At 41.8% G+C, this 21,382-nt stretch overlaps 1 protein-coding gene across 1 annotated transcript; it reads left to right on the plus strand.

Moving 5' to 3' along the window:
• The first annotated feature begins 836 nt into the window (after positions 1-836).
• Positions 837-19,635, plus strand: SLC18A2 (solute carrier family 18 member A2). Its single transcript, XM_010714769.4, has 15 exons — positions 837-1,051; positions 2,640-2,991; positions 8,994-9,052; positions 10,394-10,477; positions 12,225-12,317; positions 12,709-12,798; positions 12,904-12,947; positions 13,027-13,087; positions 15,191-15,286; positions 16,744-16,822; positions 17,068-17,119; positions 17,552-17,615; positions 17,708-17,827; positions 18,074-18,207; positions 19,012-19,635. The coding sequence occupies exons 1-15, from the start codon at positions 934-936 to the stop codon at positions 19,117-19,119; spliced, it is 1,554 nt and encodes a 517-aa protein (XP_010713071.2). The 5' UTR covers positions 837-933; the 3' UTR covers positions 19,120-19,635.
• The last annotated feature ends 1,747 nt before the right edge of the window (positions 19,636-21,382 follow it).

Consider the following 21,382-nt stretch of genomic DNA (forward strand, 5'->3'; position numbering starts at 1 on the left):
AGCTCTGTTGTTTAAAAGAAAACAATATGTTGTATGGCATGAATGACAACCTGAAATAAGGACATGAATCTATGTCCAAACAGGTCTCTTCATAGAATGGTTTGGGTTGGAAGAGACCTTTAAGACCTCTAGTTCTAGTTCCAGCCCCTTGCTATAGGCAGGGACACCTCCCTCTAGACTAGGCAGCTCACAGCCTCATCCAGCCTGGCCTTGAGTGCTCCAAACGAGGGGAAACCTCACTAGGCAAACTATTCCAGCATCTCACCACACTGAAGGTAAAGAACTTTTTCCTAATATGCAGTCTATATCTACTCTCTTCCAGTTTAAAGTCATTTCCCCTCATCCTGTTGCTACCTGCCCTTCAGGTACTGGAAGGATACTATAAAATCCCCCTCAGAGCCTTCTCTTCTCCAGGCTGAAGAGCCCCAGATCTCTCAGCCTGTCCTCATAGGGGAGGTGCTTCTTTATCAGCTCAATTGCTGATCTGTCGTACAGTTTGTTTTCTAATAGAGAGTATAAAGAAATGAGCAATGACTACAAATAGCAGCGCAGGTTGGGCGTGAAACCCATGCACTCCAGCTGGGAGAAAGAAATGATTGAAACACCAAATGCTTCTAATCCCCTAAGTGGGTGCCAGCAGCACCATCCCGACCTGGACACCCTTTTAGGTTCAGCCTGGAACGCTGCCTTTGCTCCCCACGTACCTGTTGGGGCTCACCTTACAGGGCACTCACAGCTTGCGCTGAGGTCGGGGAGGGGCCGGCAGTTCGTCCTCCTTCTCCTCCTCCTTCCCCCTCCTCCTCCTCTGCCCCGACAGCATCCTCCTCCTCCTCCTCTTCCTCCTGCAGCTCTCCGCTCCCGGCAGCGTTCGGGACGTCTCGGGGCGGGCAGTGGCTCGGCCCGCAGCCCCCCGCACCCGCCGTGTCCCGCAGCATGGCGTGGGGCGAGCTCAGCCTGCGCTGGCTGCGGGAGGGCCGGCAGTCCAGAAAGCTCATCCTGCTCATCGTCTTCATCGCCCTGCTGCTGGACAACATGCTGCTCACCGTGGTCGGTAGGTGGACGGTGGTGGTGCGGGGTTTGTTTGTTTGCTTTTTCTTTTTTTTTTTTTTCCTCCTCTCTCGGTTGATGCCAGAAATAATCTCCGGTGACAGATGTGCTCCCTGAGTGAATGATTTAACGCTCTCGATCCACGCAGTGATTTTTTAAAAAACACGTCCGGTGTTCCAGGTGCTGCAAACACTGCCACACACTTTATTTCTCTGTTAGTTGCAGGGTAAGGAGTTGCATACAAAGATCTTTTTATATATATTCTTTTTTTTTTTTTTTCCTACCAAAATCCACTACTACTTCATAGAATGATGGCCGTATTTTTAGCTCAGCATCTTTTTTTTTTTTTTTTTCTCCTGTGGTCGTGCAACTGAAACAACAGGCAAGATAACACTGGGCTGCCTGCTTCCTTGTGATAGCTCGGCTTTCCCCAGCACTGCTCGTGAAACGATAGGTTAACACGAAAGCTATCGGAGTGGGTTTTAAGAAAAGCACTTCTAGGAGATGGCTGAACGAAACAATCCGAGTTCTGATCAAAGCTGAAGATGCAACTATTACTGGCTTTGAGTAACACAGCGCCCAGGTTGAGGAACCTGCTCAGATAAAGTGCTTGAACACTTTTCACTGGTAGTTGTATAAGCTCTCATATTCACAGGTCTGTATTTATGTAGACTTTCCTTTCAAAAGGGTTGGGAGAAGCTCCCGGGTTGTGGCTTGCAGCACAGCAGAGCCCCGGGGCTGCAGGCAGTGCCCAGCCCACCCCCAGCTGCAGTGCCACTCCTGCACCCTGCTCCTCGGTGTAAGGCTGATGCCACAATGCAGACCTTAACAAAAACTTCACATCTGCTGTTAGCAAGTCCGTTCTGGATGTTCTTTCTGCATGAGCATTCTTTCTTATGAAGTTTTTAGGTATTTCATTATCTATTCGTTAATATATGTGCAAGAAGCCCCTACAGTTATTTCAGTGAATGCAATTAAACACAGCTATGATCTTAAAGCACATCAAGCAGGTCCCTTCTGGTGATCTTTTCAACGTTAAGTTTAGAGAAATGGTGAAATGTGTAAGCATCAATGCATTAGCACTGACTGCTTAACACAGAAGTGTTACGATGATGGTTTCCCTTCTTATGACCGTTACTTACCATTTTTGAGGCTTATTTTATTCATGTATTTAGTTATTTTTTAGTATTTTGATTTAATAATAGTTTCAATGCTTTTCTCATCTTTTGTGCTTTCACAGTCTAATAAAGGGATTTAAACACTCATGCAACAAGGAGTCTGTTCAGATACAGGTTTTGGTACTTCTCATATTTTTCTTTCTGAATGATGTCTGTATAGAATACTTAATAATTACAAAACCTGGCAAAAAATAAACACTAATGTGAAAGAGCTTTATGCTTTAAATTGCAATTAGGAGTATAATTTCTCCCATGAGCAATCTTCTGTTTTAGTTCAGTTTCACCCTTTTGAAATCCTTACTGCTGTTTCCTGTAGGAAAGCTTTGTATTTCCTAATCAAGAAGAAAATTTGGTGATTCCATTTTACGCACAACCTGATAGTAAGATGCCAATATATTCTATTTGTTTTTCCAGTGCCAATAATTCCCAGTTACCTTTACAGCATCAAACATGAGAAAAATGCATCAGAAATCCAGACTGCTAAGCCTAACGTCATTTCAACGACAACGGACAGTTTTCAGAGCATCTTCTCCTACTATGACAACTCGATGGTGCTTACTGGAAATGAGTCTGGTAAGGCAGCACCCGGAGAGCTGCAGCACACTCAGACAGCACCGATGATGGTAAATGCGACCGCTGCGCCTCCGGACTGCCCTAAGGAAGATAAGGACCTGCTGAATGAAAATGTTCAAGTTGGGTTATTGTTTGCTTCCAAAGCCACGGTGCAGCTGATCACCAACCCCTTCATAGGGCCGCTGACAAACAGGTGAGGCAAACAGTGCTCACGTGTGATTCAGCTGGGGTTTGTTTGTTGCTGTTTAAGTCTGGGTGAGGGCTTTGAAGTAGTTTTAAGTCGGTTGTGGCCCTGACTTACTGCCCTTCTCACCTTATCTAGAGGAATATTTTAGTGAAATACATCCGATAATTGCATCTCCTAACAGCCTGCATCATTTCAAAAATAAACTGGGGAGCACATGAGCCCTTCGACAGTGTTATACACTTTTCTTTTTCTCCAGCTCCTGAGTCTTCAGGTTTTGCTGAAGAGGTGTTGAAATTTCTTCAGTGCAGTTACACAGGGCCACAAGATCCTACAGCTCCTAGTTGGAAGAATTCAGCCCTACATACAGATGACACTTCTGTTACCCCAATACATGGCAGTTGTGATATTGGAACCACAGGCAGGGTTCAGGTCCATCCCTGCCTCCCCCAGACCCACATCTGTGGGTGCACAGTGGTTCCAAATCACCTGAGCTAAGAGCCATGTGGGAAGCGGTGGAGCCATCACCCCTGCAGGTTTCCAAGTACAAGGTAAATGTGGCTCTGAGGGATGTTAGTGAGCATGGAGGTTATGAGTTGGTGGTTGGACTCAATGATCTTAGTGGTCTTTTCCAACATTAATGATTCTATGAAGCTCTCATTAACCTCCATGTCTACCAAACCCTGCCAAGGCCACGCTCCTCTCTGAGTTCAGTGGATCAGGATGACACCAGTGCAGGATCCAGTCCAACCTTCAGACTGTCATCTCTGAATCCTTTGCATATAGATGGTAGCTTGAACAAAATGTTTGGACAGTATGTTACAGAATATCTATCTGAGCAGGATCAGCGTTGTAAGCACCAACGTCAGTGAATTTAAAATAACCCACAACAAAAAATAATCCAAGCATTGAATATGTTTACATGGAGATTAAAAAGTATTTGTAATATCATTTAAATATTTCATGTTAATAATTCATTTTATTTTATTGTTAGCATTCTGTGTGATTGATTCCCATGAAGAAGCTGCAGTTCTTCTAGATAGAGATGTTAATCTCTGTAGGGAATAAACTCCAAATTATATTTAGTCAGGTCGCTAATTTTCCTGTTTCTCATTAAGTTATTCCCATAATGAAGATATTTTCCTATCAGGAAACAATACACAGAAGAAATTTGTCCATCTTCTCAATTGAAAACACATTTAAGTCATCATAGGTTTAAACTTATCATTGGTGGCCATAATCAAACCAACATTCTTTAAGGTGAAATATTTCAGGTTTTGAAATCAAACTACCTTTTTTGGGTTTGGCATGTCACAAATATTGTGTGATGGCTAAACTGAATGTTTAATGCCATTTTGAGAGAAATATCCAACTGAGTGATAAGCAGAGGTTTGACTCATGACATTCAGAATCCCACAGCTATATTAAATCTGTGGGACTGATATCAACACAAAAGCTTTATATTAAAGAGATTCCTTCATTTCTATTTCATTCCTCCAAATTTCCTTCAACATTCCCTCCAAAACAATTTGCCATTACAATATAACTTTTACGCAAACACAGCTGCAACGTAAGGAGCAGATCTAGATTTCCTATATTGCTTTGTGAGGCCATGACAGCTCTTCCACGACCAAAGCAATATAAAATCAAATCATATTTTCATAACAGTTCTTTAGGTGTCTAGGTTTTACCAAGTGCCTGCATTATGGCCCTATTTATATTTATTTTCTCTGGATTTTGCTGTTTGGCAGTTTGTAGACAATATGATACAAACTTGGGAAAAAAAAAGAACACACCCCACATGGCTGATGGCTCTCATTAGTGCAGTCACATCATGCTGTAGATAGGATTTCTGCATCAGCAAGAGGGCACAACCATCCCAATGCCTATCTGTGCCCAGTGCTGGGGCCAGAGGCTGGAATCTCCCACAGATCTTAGAGCTGGCAGTGAGGTAGATGTTCTTGGGTTTCCTCCTTGTTCCAAGATGTTCACCCCTCACTGCAAGTGGCACCAGTGCCAGTGCTGCCCTGGTGCTGGCAGCCCTGCAGCCAGGATGTAACCATCCCATAGGTTTGTGCACGGGGATGAAAATTCCCTCCCAGTGGCAGTATCTGCAGGCTCAGTGCCCAGAAAATGGGAAAAGGAGAAGTAAGGAGAGCACTCAGCCACACGTGGCAGTGTCCTCATGGCAAACTGCCCCTAAATTAGATTTAAGGATTACTGGTTTTCTTTTGTGCGTAGTTTGGGTCTTGGTAGCAGCATCTGCCTTCATTCTGAGAAATGTTTAGTGAGAAACATCAGTTTACGTATTTATCAATTAAGTGTCGGAGCCATTGGCAAAAAAAAAAAAAACTCAACAGCTCTAAAACAGACATTTCCTAAGAACTGTGTATGTGTTCATTTGAAAGGAAGTCTGAAAACTACTACAATGAAACAGAAGATATGAGTTATCATTATAAAGACTGTACCACTGATAAGCTGTTAAATGATCACTGTTATGGCAAAATTAAGGAAAGTAAAACAGCTTAAGGAGGATGGGTTTCTTTGTTTAAAAACTGCTGTGCACACCCTGTTAAGGTGTAAGTTTCAATTAAGTACTAAACCATATTCATAGCTTTTATTTTTCATTTAAATATAATTCTTTAGGAACGGTTGAGAGTTTTAAACAAGCATAGTTATTGGCTTTAAATATGTACTGGCTTTGAGTGCTTGAGTTTGTATAAGGATGCAACAGGGTGTTCCATCTTTTTCTAAAACAACTAGAATTCAAGATTTTTAACAATAACTTTTGAAATTAGCTTAATTCTAGAAGCAAGCTAAAAACGTTTCTTATTTAAAGCTGATCTCTTTTGAAGCAACACGAGACACATTACATACCTGTCTTCATGAACTGGTTTGCAACTCAAGATGCACCACCAGCTTCCCTTTGCTCCCAGCCCTGGTGGAAGTCCTAGCAAACAGAACACCAGAGCAATGGCTCTGCCACAGGATGTGAACAACACACCTCCCATAGCAGCACAGTTCCAGTGCAGACCCAAAGAGATTTTTTTTTGCTCAGGTGCACGTTGCAAAGATGAGAAACCATAAAACAGCACAGCACTTGCTACAGAGCACTTTGTGAGCAGGACATGCAGTCAAGGGGAGTTTGAAGGCTTTTCCTAATTCTTCCAGAGAAGAAATTGGGCACCAGCTTCCTATGTCTGATTCACTCCATTATTTTTTCCAAAGCATCGCTCCTCACTGTGAATTAGTCTGAGAGCCCAGTTGTGCTGGCACCACCACTCACTAGTGTCAGTGAGAGCATCAGCTGCCATGCAGCTCTCTCCCTTCATCTTCCAGCCTGAAAAAATGCATAGTTTTAACTTTATGCCTATCCATACATGGCTTCAAAGTTTATCAACAAATGAACAGATGTTTGCATGATAGTTTTTACAGCCAGCCTGTCTATAGATGTGAACTTTGCATATATGAGAGCATGGCTTGAACCACGAGATATTTACAATGTATAAAAAGAGTGAGGCAGGGAAATAAAGAAACATTTACAACTCCTTATTTACAGCTCAGTTCCAATGTAAGCTTTCTTTTGGGTTTTCAGTAGGTGATTGAAATGCCTGAGCACCCATCTCAGCTGGCCAGAGCCCCTCTGCCTGCCCAGCATAGAGCATTAAGATGGAGATCTTGAGGAAAATACTCTTCTTGCTACAGATCCTCCCCAGTCTGCACAGGGGTGAAGTCAATGGCCAGAATGCTGGCCCTCAGTACCCGTAACACTAAGCAGTCACAATATTAAAGTCAGTAGATTTGCAGTCCTTAATGGATTGGCAATTAGGCTCTAATGTCCCACAGCTGCTAACCTGGTCAGTGTAACCTTTATTTGCCTGCAGTACAAAAACTGTCAAGTGGTTTTCTCATTGTGGGGTAACCTTGTTAATGAACATAATCCACTTCCAAACAATTCTGCTGTCTGGGGCCAAGGTGGCACCAAGGTGAGTAATTTAGGCATTCTTTGTCACCAGCAGCCTTTCCTCTCCCTGCTGTAACTGGTGGCTCTGTTTTTTCAGGAGTCAGACACCTGTGGGGAGAGCAGCTCCAGGTGGCCTCCTTGTGCTCAAGCTGTGGCTAATGCAGATTCTCATGCAGTGTTTTGTTAGGAGCACCTATGAAAATGACTTACTAAGGCATGACAGCAAGGAAAAAGGAGACAAGGCAGATCTTGTTGCAGTGGAGCATGCCATGTCATGGCAAGAGCAGAACGGGCCAGGGGACACAATCCCTAAACACCTGACTGATGGGGTAATGCCAGTTTGTTCTCTATGTTGGAGAGACCAGGGACTGCCGCTCAGGTTTGTGGTCACACAACTGCCAACTAATTAACACTGCTATGTTAGGAGGAGGCAGGACTTGCTAAGATTATGCAGGAAAGGCAATCTGCATATCTCTGTCAGCTGCAGGTGGGTAAGAACCTGAGCAAGAATAAGAGTGACTTCTGGAGACTCAGTAGGGTTGCCTACTGTGTTGCCTTGAGCAGGGCAACACATCACCTCCAAATTGGAGGGGAGTTTTAGACAATTTTGACCTTTTTAGAAGATTATGATTTGCTTGATTCAGCACAAACACATTCTGCTGACATTTATACCTTCACATCTTGTATGGTGGGCCACAGGTAATACAGATTTTGGCTAAAAGAACTAGCGATGCCCACACAGCCTGGTTCTGAGATGACTCTCTGCCCAAAGGGAAATGTGTTAGACCTAAACACGTGCAGTAAAGCATCGCAGGCTGCTGGGTAGCAAAGGCAAGTTCTGCTCTAGTTCTGTCTTCATGGTGCTCTGCTGTGTATTGTTACACACCTAGTGACTACGTCCAAGATAAAGGAGGAATAATATCCACAGCTGCAAAAACTAAGATCAGAATTCCAACAGACTTTCACTAAGCATTCAAAATGACATCCAAAATACTTGTTTTCTTACAACTATCAATAGCTAAGACAATTTCCAAATGTAGAAAGCCTATTGAAAGAGGTGAAATTTGTTTCAAGTGGATGGAGGCTGGTCCTTCAGTTAAAGTTACAAGACTATGATGGCCCTTCCATTTATTTAGCTCATTAACGCTTATGGAAGATCTCATAGCTAATGTCTCTTAATCTGCTGATAGAAAATGGATATGGCAATCACTTCAGATGGCATTTGTTTTCAAGCAAATAACTGATTTCAATTCCATGTAATTTTAGGAGTTCTGAATTGCTGTCTCACAGTCCTTATGGCAAGTCAAATTGTTTGATTTCTTTACAGAACTCAGACTTCTTGTCTACAGTGTCCAACCTACACACCTCTGGGTTGGCCCTTGACACACAAAACACCCCTTTGTGAAGAAGGAATAGGGACATTCAATTTTTGCATTCATCATACCCAGAGAAAGATGGTATCATTCACCAACAGCAGTAACAGTACCTGCAGGATTTTTTATTCTGTATTTATATCAGTGCTTTCTTTAAGTTAAAAATTCAAAAATCAAAGCAATTACGGGGAAACTCTCTTTGTCCTGTTCTGTGTCAGCCCATACAGCCCTTACTTGTATAAAATATCAACAAAATAACAGAAGCTCAGAATAATCATGCTCCTATTGCAGAACTATTATCACTAAAAATGAAGAGGGCTGCTATAGACTCTTCCGTAATATCCATAACATAACCAGTACTGTCCATGTAAAGTCCAATATTGTCACATTACTGGAAAGCTACATTCCAATGAGAGAAGGATTTCTTTCAGGGATTTCAGAAAAAAAATTCTGCTTTAGCAAATGAGAAAGCATTTGTAACATGGAGCAATTTGATCATATGGTCCACTGTAAATAGTTTCAAAACCTGGAAAGAAATCACAAGTCAGGTTTTTGCATCCTTCACATGTGTGCAATTACCTAAATTGCTAACGTCCTCATGTGGGAAAATCTAACCGCAACTATTAGTGAGACAATTCCAAAGATGTGAACTTTTTTTTTTTTTCCCCCTCTAGAATAGGCTACCAGATTCCCTTGTTTGCTGGCTTCTGCATCATGTTTGTGTCAACAATCAGTAAGTATCCACTTCCTATTTGGTGTAGTTCAGGTGTAACTTTTAAACAAGTGATCTACAATAGCTATCACTAGGAATTCTTGTTGTTGATGTAGAGGAACTGAGTGTAAGAAAAAGTGTAAGAGTGGCTGCTAGAGAGATTTGACAAGTATGCTTTTATGGACCTCTCAAAGGAATTCATTGCCTTCCATCCCCTTTCAGCTGGTCCCTTTCTTAGCTCAACCTTCCTCTCAGCTTCCCATGGTCTGAGCAGTGCTCACACACTCTTAAACTGATAGAGTTTTCAATCATGAGGGCTATTTTTCAGGATCCCTAACAACTACGACTCACGGGGCCTTATCAGAAAGAGAATGTGAAGCCCAAGAATAGAATATAAAAGTCAACAGTATCATAGCGTTGCTTGACATCACCGTAGGATGTACAAACAGGAGCATAGCTTACAAGTCAGCTGAGATAATGTGTCCACTCCAAATGGCACTGATAAGGCCTCAGCTGCTGGTTTACATTTACTTTTGGTGTGATATTTCAAGATGTGATCCCGAGGGAAAGAGTACAAAGGATCATTGGAAGCCTGTGAGGAATTGTTAAAAATTGAGCTTGTTTCAGAAGACAGATTGAAGATGTATCAGAGTGCATCACAAAAAAAAGGATGGGAATTAAGTTTCCCACATCCACTACATGTAAAAAAAAAAAGAAACGATATCAAGGAAAAAATTCATTAAATATTAGGACAGTATTTCTGACAGCAAGGAGAACAAAGTGATGGAAAAAGATTACCTGATGGTAGGTTCTGACAGCTCTGGATTTTTGGATCCTCTGACAGATTCTGGTTGGAGATAAGAGTAATAATTCCAATTTATGGCCAGATGCATTGCACGGCACCAAGTGTGGAACACCACTGCAAAAATCTCACAATTTGGCTGCTCATTGGAAGAAACACTACTTTGAGCCTGGAGGGCTTCTCTTAGCTCCTGCTTTCCCTAAGTGCACAGAGGTTTAGGTTGGGCAGCCTTAAATAAAGGCTGGCAAGAAAGGTCTTATTATCTCTGTGTGCAGCTGAATCAGAGCAGGGTGCAATCAGAACCTGAGTAATTAGTTAAAACGACTTGGGTGCCCGTATTCTGTGTTACCAGAAGGCTCAGACACCTGAGAACAATTCGACACTGACACCTCCAAATGCAATAAGAGATAATAATGTAGTTAGCATTGAAAGTGACACAAGGCACAGTAAACACCTGACTAAATGGCACGAAGTTTTTTATTACAGTTTAAAGAAATCTAACTTTTTAACCTAGTTAGAGTTAACCTAATTTTCAAAATTTGCCTCTGTCTTTTCTGTAGTGTTTGCCTTCTCAGGGAGCTACACATTGCTGTTCATTGCAAGGTCCCTTCAAGGGGTGGGTTCCTCTTGTTCTTCAGTGGCAGGTAAGAGAGCGTACAGGAGTAAAATACAGCTCACAGATCCCAGAGGTTTCAGTAACAGTCATTTCTAAATTGTGGTGGTTTTTTTTTTTTTTTTCCTATAGTTTCAATAATCATACAAAGTTACTCAAATTATATGTATTTCACTTAAAAAAAAATCCTGCCTCTTTCCTATGCAGTAGCTCAAAACCAAATGTCTTTTCAGACTCGTTGGTGTTTGGGCTGCAGTAAGGCAGAGCTCTCTGGGGTTTCTGCATGTGTGCCTTCAATATTTTAAATTCATTTTCAGCCCTTTCAAAGGTCACCAGGAACTTACGTTGGTACGTATCACCGTGGGGATTGTACCTCTGCCTGCATCTGAAATTTCTGTTACAAAGCATTGTTTCCATTGTCTACTAATTCAGCATACAGGTTGCCTTTGCTAGATGTCCAATGTCAGATCTATTTACTTTTTTTAAATGAAGAAGTGAAATGGAGTATGGGTTTTCGTTCCAAACTATTTAATCATTTCTGGAATGAAAACTAGAGGAAAATACATTTTGTTCATGAATACAAATATAGCTTGAGAAGGAAGGTGAATAGAGAATTCCCCTGAAAACTTCCCTTGAAAGCTTATTTAACTTTCAAGGCCATACCACGTTGTGAGTTGGTTTCTCCTCTCTGGTTTTAAATCCAAAGGGACGCAGAGGTTCCTCACTGGTGGTTTTTCTAATCCTTTGTTCATCCCCTGTGCAATTCTCTGGGCTGCAGCACTGGGTGCAGTATTTGCCCTGTATCTCTGCTGATTTATTCCCATCAAAGCATAAACCTTCATCATCCTACTCTTTTCCAGAATAGTTCTCCAAATCTGCACAAATTTGTTGTGAAATCTGATAGCACTCTCTAACTTGCTTCCTAGGATTCATGTGAGCAATCTGAAGTCAGCCACAGGTTCCAGTAAGCACATTCATTCAGGACCTCTGCTCATGGTGCACATGATGGCTGCTATTTACTCATGCAGTGCTGTGTTTCCTCTTTCTGGCTCACTGTGTAGCTGTGGACCTTATTTACTAAGTCCTATTAGAGCCTTGATTTGAAAACAGAAGTATTAATTTCTGTAAGAACCCTCCTGTAGCATTCACCTCTGAGTGCTTCACAAAAACAAACAAATTAGGCTTCACGTTTACTTCTGTGAAATGAAGGCTTATCATTAGATGAGCAGAAGAGAGGACAGTGAAGATAAAGGTCAAAAGCACCCTTTAATTTTGGATGCTGATCTTGAAATACTCATACTTGTGCATGATCCTTTATGCTGAGAGCACAGCTTGCCATGACCTGGGTACAGCTGTCAGTGGGCACCAGACCTCATGCCAGGTACCAGATCTGTGTGCTGGTAAAAAACTGAACACTTGTAACAGCTTGGTTGTGTCTGGTTGAAAAGCATCATCTAAACACTCTGGAGCAAAGGGAAGGACGAAGAGTCCAGCAAATCAGGGCATCATTAATTTATTTGATTGATATGGTGTAATAAAACATGCTATGGAGAGCATCTACGTATGCCAAACTCTCTTCTGCTTCAAGGCAAACTCCATGAGGAGGGGACATAGACACGCACACAAGTATGTGCGTACGTGGATAGATATGTATGTATATTTGCGTATAGAGTTACCTAATGTTTCCTTTGACTAATGTTCAGTAGGGCTGGAAAATGATGACAATAAATTGTAAGACACAGCTGCTTAATTTACACTTTGTTCTGTTTATGATTTAGGGATGGGTATGCTTGCCAGTGTATACACAGACGATGAAGAGAGAGGCAACGCGATGGGAATTGCACTGGGAGGCCTTGCTATGGGAGTATTAGGTCAGTGTCAGGCTCTGCCACCAAGGGAAGCCATAAAGTTCCCACCTGTTGTCTATGGAAACACGGGAAGGTCTCATCAAGTGCCATGTTATCATGCCATCTCCAGATTAGTTTCACAATTCATGCTAAGAATTGTTTCTTACACAGAAGTGTACCTTAGGCAGATAAAAGTCAGACAGTAATCTCCGTGATGCTGGGGTTTTGTTTAGATGGAAGAATATTTTGGAGTGTGAAGATTATGGTTTCCATAATCACATGATCAATGAGATCTGTGGGTTTTTCAAATGGAGCCTTTTGGCCCTGGCGTGCCAGCAGCCCAAATGCTTGCAGATGACACTTGTTGAGGATCAGAAACGTGGCCTCACCCCAGACTCCTTCCTTTCCCCCGCAGTGGGCCCACCCTTTGGGAGCATCATGTATGAGTTTGTGGGGAAGAGCTCTCCGTTCCTCGTGCTGGCAGCTCTGGCTCTGTTTGATGGAGGTCAGTACCCATGGAGTCCATGCGACCCTGTATGTATGTAGCACACTGCATTAGCTGCTAACCTTCCTCTTCGAGCAGTGTTACAGTATTGGTTTCTTTCCACAGCTGTTCAATTATTTGTTCTGCAGCCGTCCAGAGCACAGGCAGAAGTAAGTATTGCAGTAAAATGCTGTTAGCCACAGCTGACATTTTGTCTTTCCTAATGCCAAGTTTTCACTTGTTTCATAGAGTCAGAAGGGGACACCATTACTGACGCTTATGAAGGACCCATATATCATCATTGCAGCAGGTACCAGGTCTCTTTATTTATACATACATGTATTTAATCCAACTGCAGGCATTGTTCCCGGCATCCTGGCCCAAGCTAGCTTGGTTTAGCAGCAATGTCATTTCCTGTTTCTTTTTATGTGAAGCTCAAGGAACAACATTTTTTGTTTTTAAACTATTATTTTTTAAAAAGAATATTACATTGAAAAATGACACAATTCACTGCATCTCTAATGGACTATTTGTCAACCACAAGTTGAAAGATGCCTTTATCTTAGGGGTGCTGCAAAAGGGCCAACAGCTAAAGTGTTTTTCATGTTCTCAATTCAGGTACACTAACTTTGTGGTATAAATTCAGATCTAATCTCCTGGGTGTGTGTCACACACTTGATCCATAACGGCTTGCATTTCCGAAGCACAAATGCTTCCTGACTGATTCATGTATCTGAAGCACTCCATTCACTTTAGCTGAGCCACGTTGAGCCCAAGCAAGCCTGTCTGGGGAAGCTTCAGTCAGGGTGCCTGGTTGTTATTGGATTTGCCCTGAGTTTGCAGACTGCCAGCTCAGGCTCCCACCTTTCCCTTGAAGCATGTCCTAAGACCAAAGTAGCTTTGTCACCATGCACATAACTACCTTGACAAGCTCTGGTGATATTTCCTGTCCTAATAAGAAATAGCTGCAATACCTGCATGTGTATTTCTAATTACTTTGTGAAGTTTGCTGAGTGGGCTAGGATCTTTTGTACTTATCTGCCTCTGTCGGAATGGCGTAGGTTCCTCTGGATGCAATTTGTTTGGCTTGAAATGTTTTTCCAGCACTGAGCTTGAGCTTGGCTGGGTTTGGCCAAGGCAGGGCAGCCCCTGGGTGCTTGGCTGGGGTTCCTGGCAGACATGGAGCCTTGCAACAGAGTGGAAAGGTTCCCATTGGATGCAATCCTTTGTCTGCAGGGTAAAGGTGAGCCAAGCAGCTACTGCCTGCCCCAGGAAGGGAGTGAGTGACAGGCCTGCAAGTTCATTGCAGCAATCACAGATACACAGCCTAATGTGGTCTGACAGGTTCGAGCAAAGAATGACATCCGTGCTCATTTCGTTTTGAACTGCGCAATGAGGAGCCTGTTCCGAGAGGAATAGTACTTCTCTGACCTCAAGACAACTTAAACTTCTTTTTTTTTTTCTTCAAAAAGCGACATTTGTAGGAGTCTTTGGGATTATAAATGTTAGAAAGAAAAGTGGGAACACGCATCTGAGGCTGTCAGTTCTAGCAGTGACTTTTAAACTCCTCTGAAAGTCGTTTTGTGAAGGATGAGCAGCGGGGACATGTCTCATGTACATGAGTTCGGTTCTTTTGAGGAAGAGGGAAAGAAAATCCAAAGCATTAGTGAGGGGTTTGGCACCCTGCACTACAGCTGCAGTGCTGAAAGAAAATGTTACTCGGGCAGAGGAGCCGCAGGCTGGATTCAGTCAGCACTTCTGTCCTTTGCACCTGAGTGACCAAATGTCCTGAGATTCAAAAAGATCTGAAAGCACTTGAAATTCACATGGCTAGGCAAGCTGAGCCAAGCCCAGGCATTGTGGCTGCTGGCAGTGGGGTCTGTATACAAAGCACCCCTTTGTAGGGGATAGGTATTTCTCTGGCTGCTCCATGGTATTTTTAGGACCAAGACCTCCATATCTCCTCTTCCTCATCCTGGAGTGATGGAGGTACAGGTCATGGACCGTGTCTCTTACACAACGGCGCTCCAATTCCGCCTCAGGAGACTGGAGATGAAGACCAGAAGATGGGAATTTTAGTTCATCATTTGCAGAACATTCAGACCTCATGAACTTTCTAAATGTCACCAGGCTTGCTGCGGACTTTGCTGCTCTCCCTTCACAGTATGAATATAGCTTAACCTTTATTGTAGAATTTCTGGGAGAACAGAAATATATAAAAAGTTAGTGTGCAGTGATTTTACGTTCTGTTCTTTTAACATTAATCAACATTTGGTGCATGACAAAAAGGACTGCAAGAAGCACAGTGTTTTGGTTTTTTTTTTAAGAGCACTTGTTCTCTGCACAGCTTTTTATTCAGAATCAAAACAACTAATTTTTCAGCTTTGTTTCTTCTCCTGTCCTTTTCCTAAAGGATCGATCTGCTTTGCAAACATGGCTATTGCAATGCTTGAACCAGCACTACCCATCTGGATGATGGAGACCATGTGTTCGAAAAAATGGCAACTGGGTAAAGTACAGCATGTCATTTTTGTGCATTGTTATTTATCTGATGGAAGTCTCCATGCTGATTCAGTCATGCTGCTGCTCTTATTTGCAGTGGTGCTGCTGCAAAAAGCACTGTGAGCAGCAGAGCAGCCCCACAGGGCCATGCTGGAGATTTATTGCTGGAGTACGGTGTAACTGATGCAACAGAAGTGAGACTCACAAATCTCTTATTTGAACTGAGATTCCTAGAGGAAAAATATCCAGTTTAAGAATAATTTTAACCCCTTAGTGATATAAATAATTGAGTCCCTTATGCTTTATCTGATTTGTCAGCATTAATTAAAGTTTTTAAGCCTCTTAAACTACATCTCAGACTGCAAGGGTTTAAGCAAATGATGATCTTAGGCAGTTTTGAGATCTAGCGGTTTGAAGCATGATTTCAAGAAGGTGCAAAGGTCCTGATTTCAATCAATTAATGTTACTGTGCATAAAGCTAACTCAGAAAATTGCAGCTATGCTTCAGTGTACCACAGCTTACCACTGCGTGTGTACATCCCAACCTGCAGGATTTTTTCCCAGTTTTCAAGTTCTGCTCTTATATGACCGTTTGGTACAAAAGGCTGCACCAGGCCACAGTGAAACAGATGCAGTTGCACAGGTGAAAAGGTTTCCCCAGCATCACCATTGTTAACCCGTAAGGATTTCAATCAGAGGATATTACTGTGCTAAAAATTACCTCCTGATTTTTCTTATGAATATCAGACAGATCGGAAGGAAGATGGATAGGCAGGAAATGAGAAAGCCTGTGTTGCCTTGGTGAGGGACAAGGAGTACACACGCTCAAAGAAATTGTTTGACTGTGTACCATCATGGCTGCTTTGTAAATCAGAACTACCTTCCAAGGCTTCCTCCCCATTGCCCCTTGTCTGGGCTCTGCCCCCAGCCTCATGAAGGGTGAGGAAGAGGAGGAAGCCTCGAGCACTGGAACCAGCCTTTAAACCAGTGGAGTTTCCCTGGGGCTGTTAGTTATTTGTATTAAAAACCTACTAAATCTTAAAAAAATAAAATATAAAAAAATATATTGTTTGTAATGCTTCTTTAGGTGCTCAGTTTGAGCTGTTGCCTGACCAGGGGCCCAATGGCAGCCTGTACTTCAGGGCACTGAGGTACTCAAAAGGAGCAAGGCCTGACCTCCGTCCTTACACCTGCCATAAGCCCAGAAATATCCGTCAGGGGAAAAGGAGCTTCCTTGAACTATCTACAGTTAGAAACACTTTTTTTGCAGGTGTCACTGCTCCTCCATTTCATAGATGATGTCCTGAGATTGCTGCAGCAAACCGGATATTTGATTCTCTGGGCTGCACACAAAGACTTTGTCAGATGTGTTTGCTTCAGAACTGCAGTGTCTGGCATTTATTAATTTCTCCCAACACCTCGCTGGAATCATTGCCGATAAAACATCTCATTCATATTTTTCAGGCGTTGCGTTTCTTCCAGCCAGTATCTCTTATCTTATTGGGACTAATCTTTTTGGGATACTTGCGCACAAAATGGGAAGGTATGCTTAACTCAAAAAATATTAATAATCTTCCAGTGTGTTCGTGCTCCATTTCCAGTGTTTCCGGGGCAGTTTGTTGATGTTGGGAGTTATTAGAAGTTGTTCTACAGTAGCAAAACCATTTTTGGAACACGTTCCACCTTTAGTTGTGTAGGTTTGCACATCAGATGTGGCTCTCAACCAACCCAAATCATCTCAAGTGCCTTATAACCACCGATCTCTGAGTGATGTTTCTTCCTTTTCAGGTGGCTCTGTGCTCTACTAGGAATGCTCATTGTGGGAATAAGCATCTTATGTGTAAGTAGATCATTCATCTTTCAAACAATCCAAATCTCCCCGTGTTCATCTTTGAAATTGTGCTTTACTGTGAGATTTCACTGAGGTTTCTGCTTTCCATATACTTCACTGAATAACGTGCAGCTAACAGGTTGCAGATCTGAGCGCTTTCCAATCTTAGTGTTTCAATTACTTTGAAGGATGACTTTTAAAGGAGGAAGATCTTTTTTTTTTTTTGAATGCCACTCAACATTTTACTCCTGTTTGTAATGGCGAGTGTCAGTGGTGTAATGGCTCTTACCTGAAGTAGTCCCAAACAAGCCCCAAATTCTAGCTTGCACATCTGTGCAAAGTGTGTGCAAACTGCTTTGAGAATTTCTCTTAGAAAAACAAAATAAACTTCATTAGCACATGCAGTGTGACCTGATCAACTGTCTGAACTGCCATTTACAGGTACCATTTGCTAAGAACATCTATGGGCTCATAGCACCCAATTTCGGAGTAGGATTTGCCATTGGTGAGAAAAAATTGCACTACCTTGTTCAGTCTGTTGTTTTTGTAAAAATCAGGATAGTTTTCCTGATCTCTGTTCCCCTCCCTCGCAACCAGGAATGGTGGATTCCTCCATGATGCCCATCATGGGCTACCTCGTGGATCTGCGCCATGTGTCGGTCTATGGCAGTGTCTATGCCATAGCTGATGTTGCCTTTTGCATGGGCTTTGCAATAGGTAAGTCTTGCATTTTCCTGCTTATAACATTCTTCACCACAAAGAGAAACATGCTGACATGGTGGATGTGAATGCTCCTTGGAACACCTCTCATTTCATTGGTTCAAGTGGGGGAATTCAACTGTACATGTACATTTTTTTTTTCCAATCACTTTGAAAAGTAGAGGATTTTTGCACGTAAAATTACTGTTTGAAGTGAATGCTGCAAGTTTTATGGTATTCAGAAAAAGGGTTTAATTTTAAAAGGTCCCTCTGCTGGCGGTGCCATTGCAAAAGCAATTGGATTTCCATGGCTCATGACAATTATAGGGATTGTGGATATTCTCTTTGCTCCTCTGTGCTTTTTCCTTCGAAGTCCACCTGCCAAAGAAGAGAAAATGGTAAGCATAACACCTTTTTTTAATGTTTTTTTTTTCATTGAAATGAATTAAAACTTATTTCTATATCTTTGCCTGTAACTCCCCAAAACAGGAGCAGCACAGTCTATCTCATCACAGTCAATCTCATCCTCATGCATCATTTCTGAAACAACCCTGCCACATTATAGCTCTAAGATGCACAAAGAAAAGCTTAGTTACGTGCTCCCTGCAATAGATTTGTTGTTCCTATTGCATTGGGTTGCACATATTTGCGCTACATAATCCCAAAGATTCCAGCTAATAATGCATTTATTACTTGTTATTTCCACCTGATAAAACAGCGTTATTTGTAAAAATTGAAATAGAAAGTTTACTTTGCAGTTGGTTTGTACCTACAGCCCCTTCCAAGGCTGAAATCTGTTCTGAAGCATTCATGCTTCACGTCCCTTCTTGAGCTCCATATTCCTTGTCCTTTTGTTCCCACCAACCGCAGCTGCTTCTGGATGAAAAGCAAGCACATGAGCAGGAGGCTCAAGGGAGACAGGGGGGCTCATTCACCCAGCTTTTAAGCAGTGGCGACGCAATATGAGAGTGCCAAGTTACTGCAATGGGAAAGCAGCTAGATGTATTTAACACGGGAGCTGAAATAGTGGCTCCACTAAGAACTGTGCTGGTGCTGTCAAGATCCCATCTCATACATCTAAGGACACAAACTAAATTACTGTAATAAAAATCAATTTAGTTTCTGCTGTTGTGGAAGAGAGTGAATCACAGCCGCCACTGGGCGCTACGCAGGAACACTAACATTCACCTCTTTTCTTTCAGGCTATACTCATGGATCACAACTGCCCTGTTAAAACAAAAATGTATACTCAGAACAACATCCAGTCCTATCCCATAGGTGATGAAGAAGAATATGAAAGTGATGAGTAACGTTAAAAGCCATATAATATATTTTGGTGTACAAAATGCAGTGTGAAACATCTCATCCAGAAGTATGTTTTAGTTGTACTGTAGAGTTAATAGTGGAATGGTCAAAAACCAAAGGTATATTATTCATCTCCCATGAGTATACAGTCAACTGCTAACTGCCTTATAAAGAGGGAAAAAAAAAAGCTTTTATAGAGAATTTGTATAGTGTTTTCCTCTGTGTATTTAATTTCATTGAATATTACACAGTATATTTTTGATTAAACGTGTAGTATAAATCTGTATAAACATGTGAATTTAAACTGTTTGCTTTATAAAGCCATCACGTTACTTCTTGTTCTGTTTAGACTCGTAAGAGTGAACTCAGCTCTTGCCAATAACTTTTCTAACTTACTTGGCAGATTCTGGAACTAAGAGTTTAGACGTGGCAAGGAGTTGTGTTTGTTGAAGGCACAACTTCTCCCCTGATTTCCAAAGCGAGCTCCACCTGACTGCCTATGGAACACTGGGAAAAAGAAAATATTTCATACGGATCAGGGTATCTCTATTTAGTCAGTACAATTTAATGAAGTTTCAACCAGCTAAGCAGCTGTGCACAATGCAGCCCCCAAACAAACACACAGCACTGGGTAAACAAGTATGTCTGAATGTATGCAGTTCCTTTCCCTTAAAAAGGAATAAGAACTGCATGAAGGTCCTGTTTTATATTCCCATCTTTTGGATTTTATTTTTCACATCTCAACTTCAGTTTAGCTTTACTGTGAGTGGCTAAGGGAAGCTGCAGGATTCTCAGTATTTAGTCTCAGCACGTTCTGGGTGTAAGCTGGCAACTTGAGCAGTTCAAACAAAAAACATTTTATGTAAATATGTATGCAAATACATATATTTATCTTTCAGAAAGGAAGTAAAATCATCAACTTCGCTAAAGATAATAAAGATTTAGATATACAGTCTAATAGAAGAACAGCATTGGGGTAGATGGTCTCTGTCTGTGAAGAGAAAAAATTCAGCTTTGAAAGGAAGCATTTAACATAACACACAATGTCCTTATCAACTGTGGTGTCTTTTTATTTGTATAATTAAAATATGGATGTGCCTTCTTTTCCCGTACTTGCAGATGTTTTATGTACTGCAGCATAGATACCATGTTTACATATAGTTTTGTAAAGTGTATATATAAATGGTCAGAAAACATGAAAAACAGTGGATCAGTTTTCAACTCATGCTTTGTCAATTATTATGCAGCCAGACCACGTTAAAATAAAGGTATCTAAAATAAGTTCATGATCTTTTGTAATAAAGGACAAAATTTCTCCCTCAGCCTTCAGCAGTCGCCCCATGCATTGTGATCTCTTGTAAAGTACAAAAACAACAACACTGAATTAATTTAAGCCCTGGGAAAGCACTCCTCATTTCTAGCCCATTTATGACTCCAGGTCATAAATACACAGCTTGTTTAAACAATAATATCTTCCAAAACCAACCACCCCATCACCTGACTGCTGATCTGAGGCTTGACTCCTGTGAAGTGGGTAAGCACTAAACGTGCATTGCCAGGATACGCCCTCATGCTCCATGCCACAAGAGTGTTTAAGGAAGAGGGAATGAATATTCTGAGAGAACAGAGGGAGAGGCTTGAACAGTGTGAAAGGATAAGCAATACCTGCTGTAGTTGATTTGAAAATCCACTTACCAGTTTTATAGGGGTGCATTTTCTATTGCGTTCTTGTGAATATGTAACAGATGGAGAATCTTCCTTCAAAGCTGAGAGGTCCTGGAGACAGACAGCAACAGAGTACACAGCGTGGTTCTGCAGCACACTATTTCACTGCTGCCAAGAGACAACTGTGCCTATTGATGGCTAATTTACATTTGGTTCATGTTTTCATTTCACAGAGCGTTTGGATGATCACAGTTTTGCCCTGGGAAGCGAGCTCTGCATTTGTCACCAAACAGCAGGCAGCTCACAGTCGTCCTGCATGTTGGATTTTCTGGGGATTGGAGGAATAAGTGGATGTTATCAGGCAGTAACCAAGCACTCTCTTTGCTGAGAGCTGATTCAGTCACAGAAACACGGAAGAAAACATTCTGTCCTGCAAAAATTTGGGCTTCTCCCACGTTTAGTATATTTTTTTCCTCCCCTGAGGTTGTAAACTTCCATGATTTATTTCAAATATGGGGAATTAGAATGAAAATCAGATTTTAGACAAAAATGTGTGAGTAAGCAGTAAGGGCTTCTTTAGTTCTACAGAGCGTTTTCTAAAGG

The sequence above is a fragment of the Meleagris gallopavo genome, chromosome 8 (genome assembly GCF_905368555.1).
Source record: "Meleagris gallopavo chromosome 8, MGAL_WU_HG_1.1, whole genome shotgun sequence".
NCBI classification, from domain to species: domain Eukaryota; kingdom Metazoa; phylum Chordata; class Aves; order Galliformes; family Phasianidae; genus Meleagris; species Meleagris gallopavo.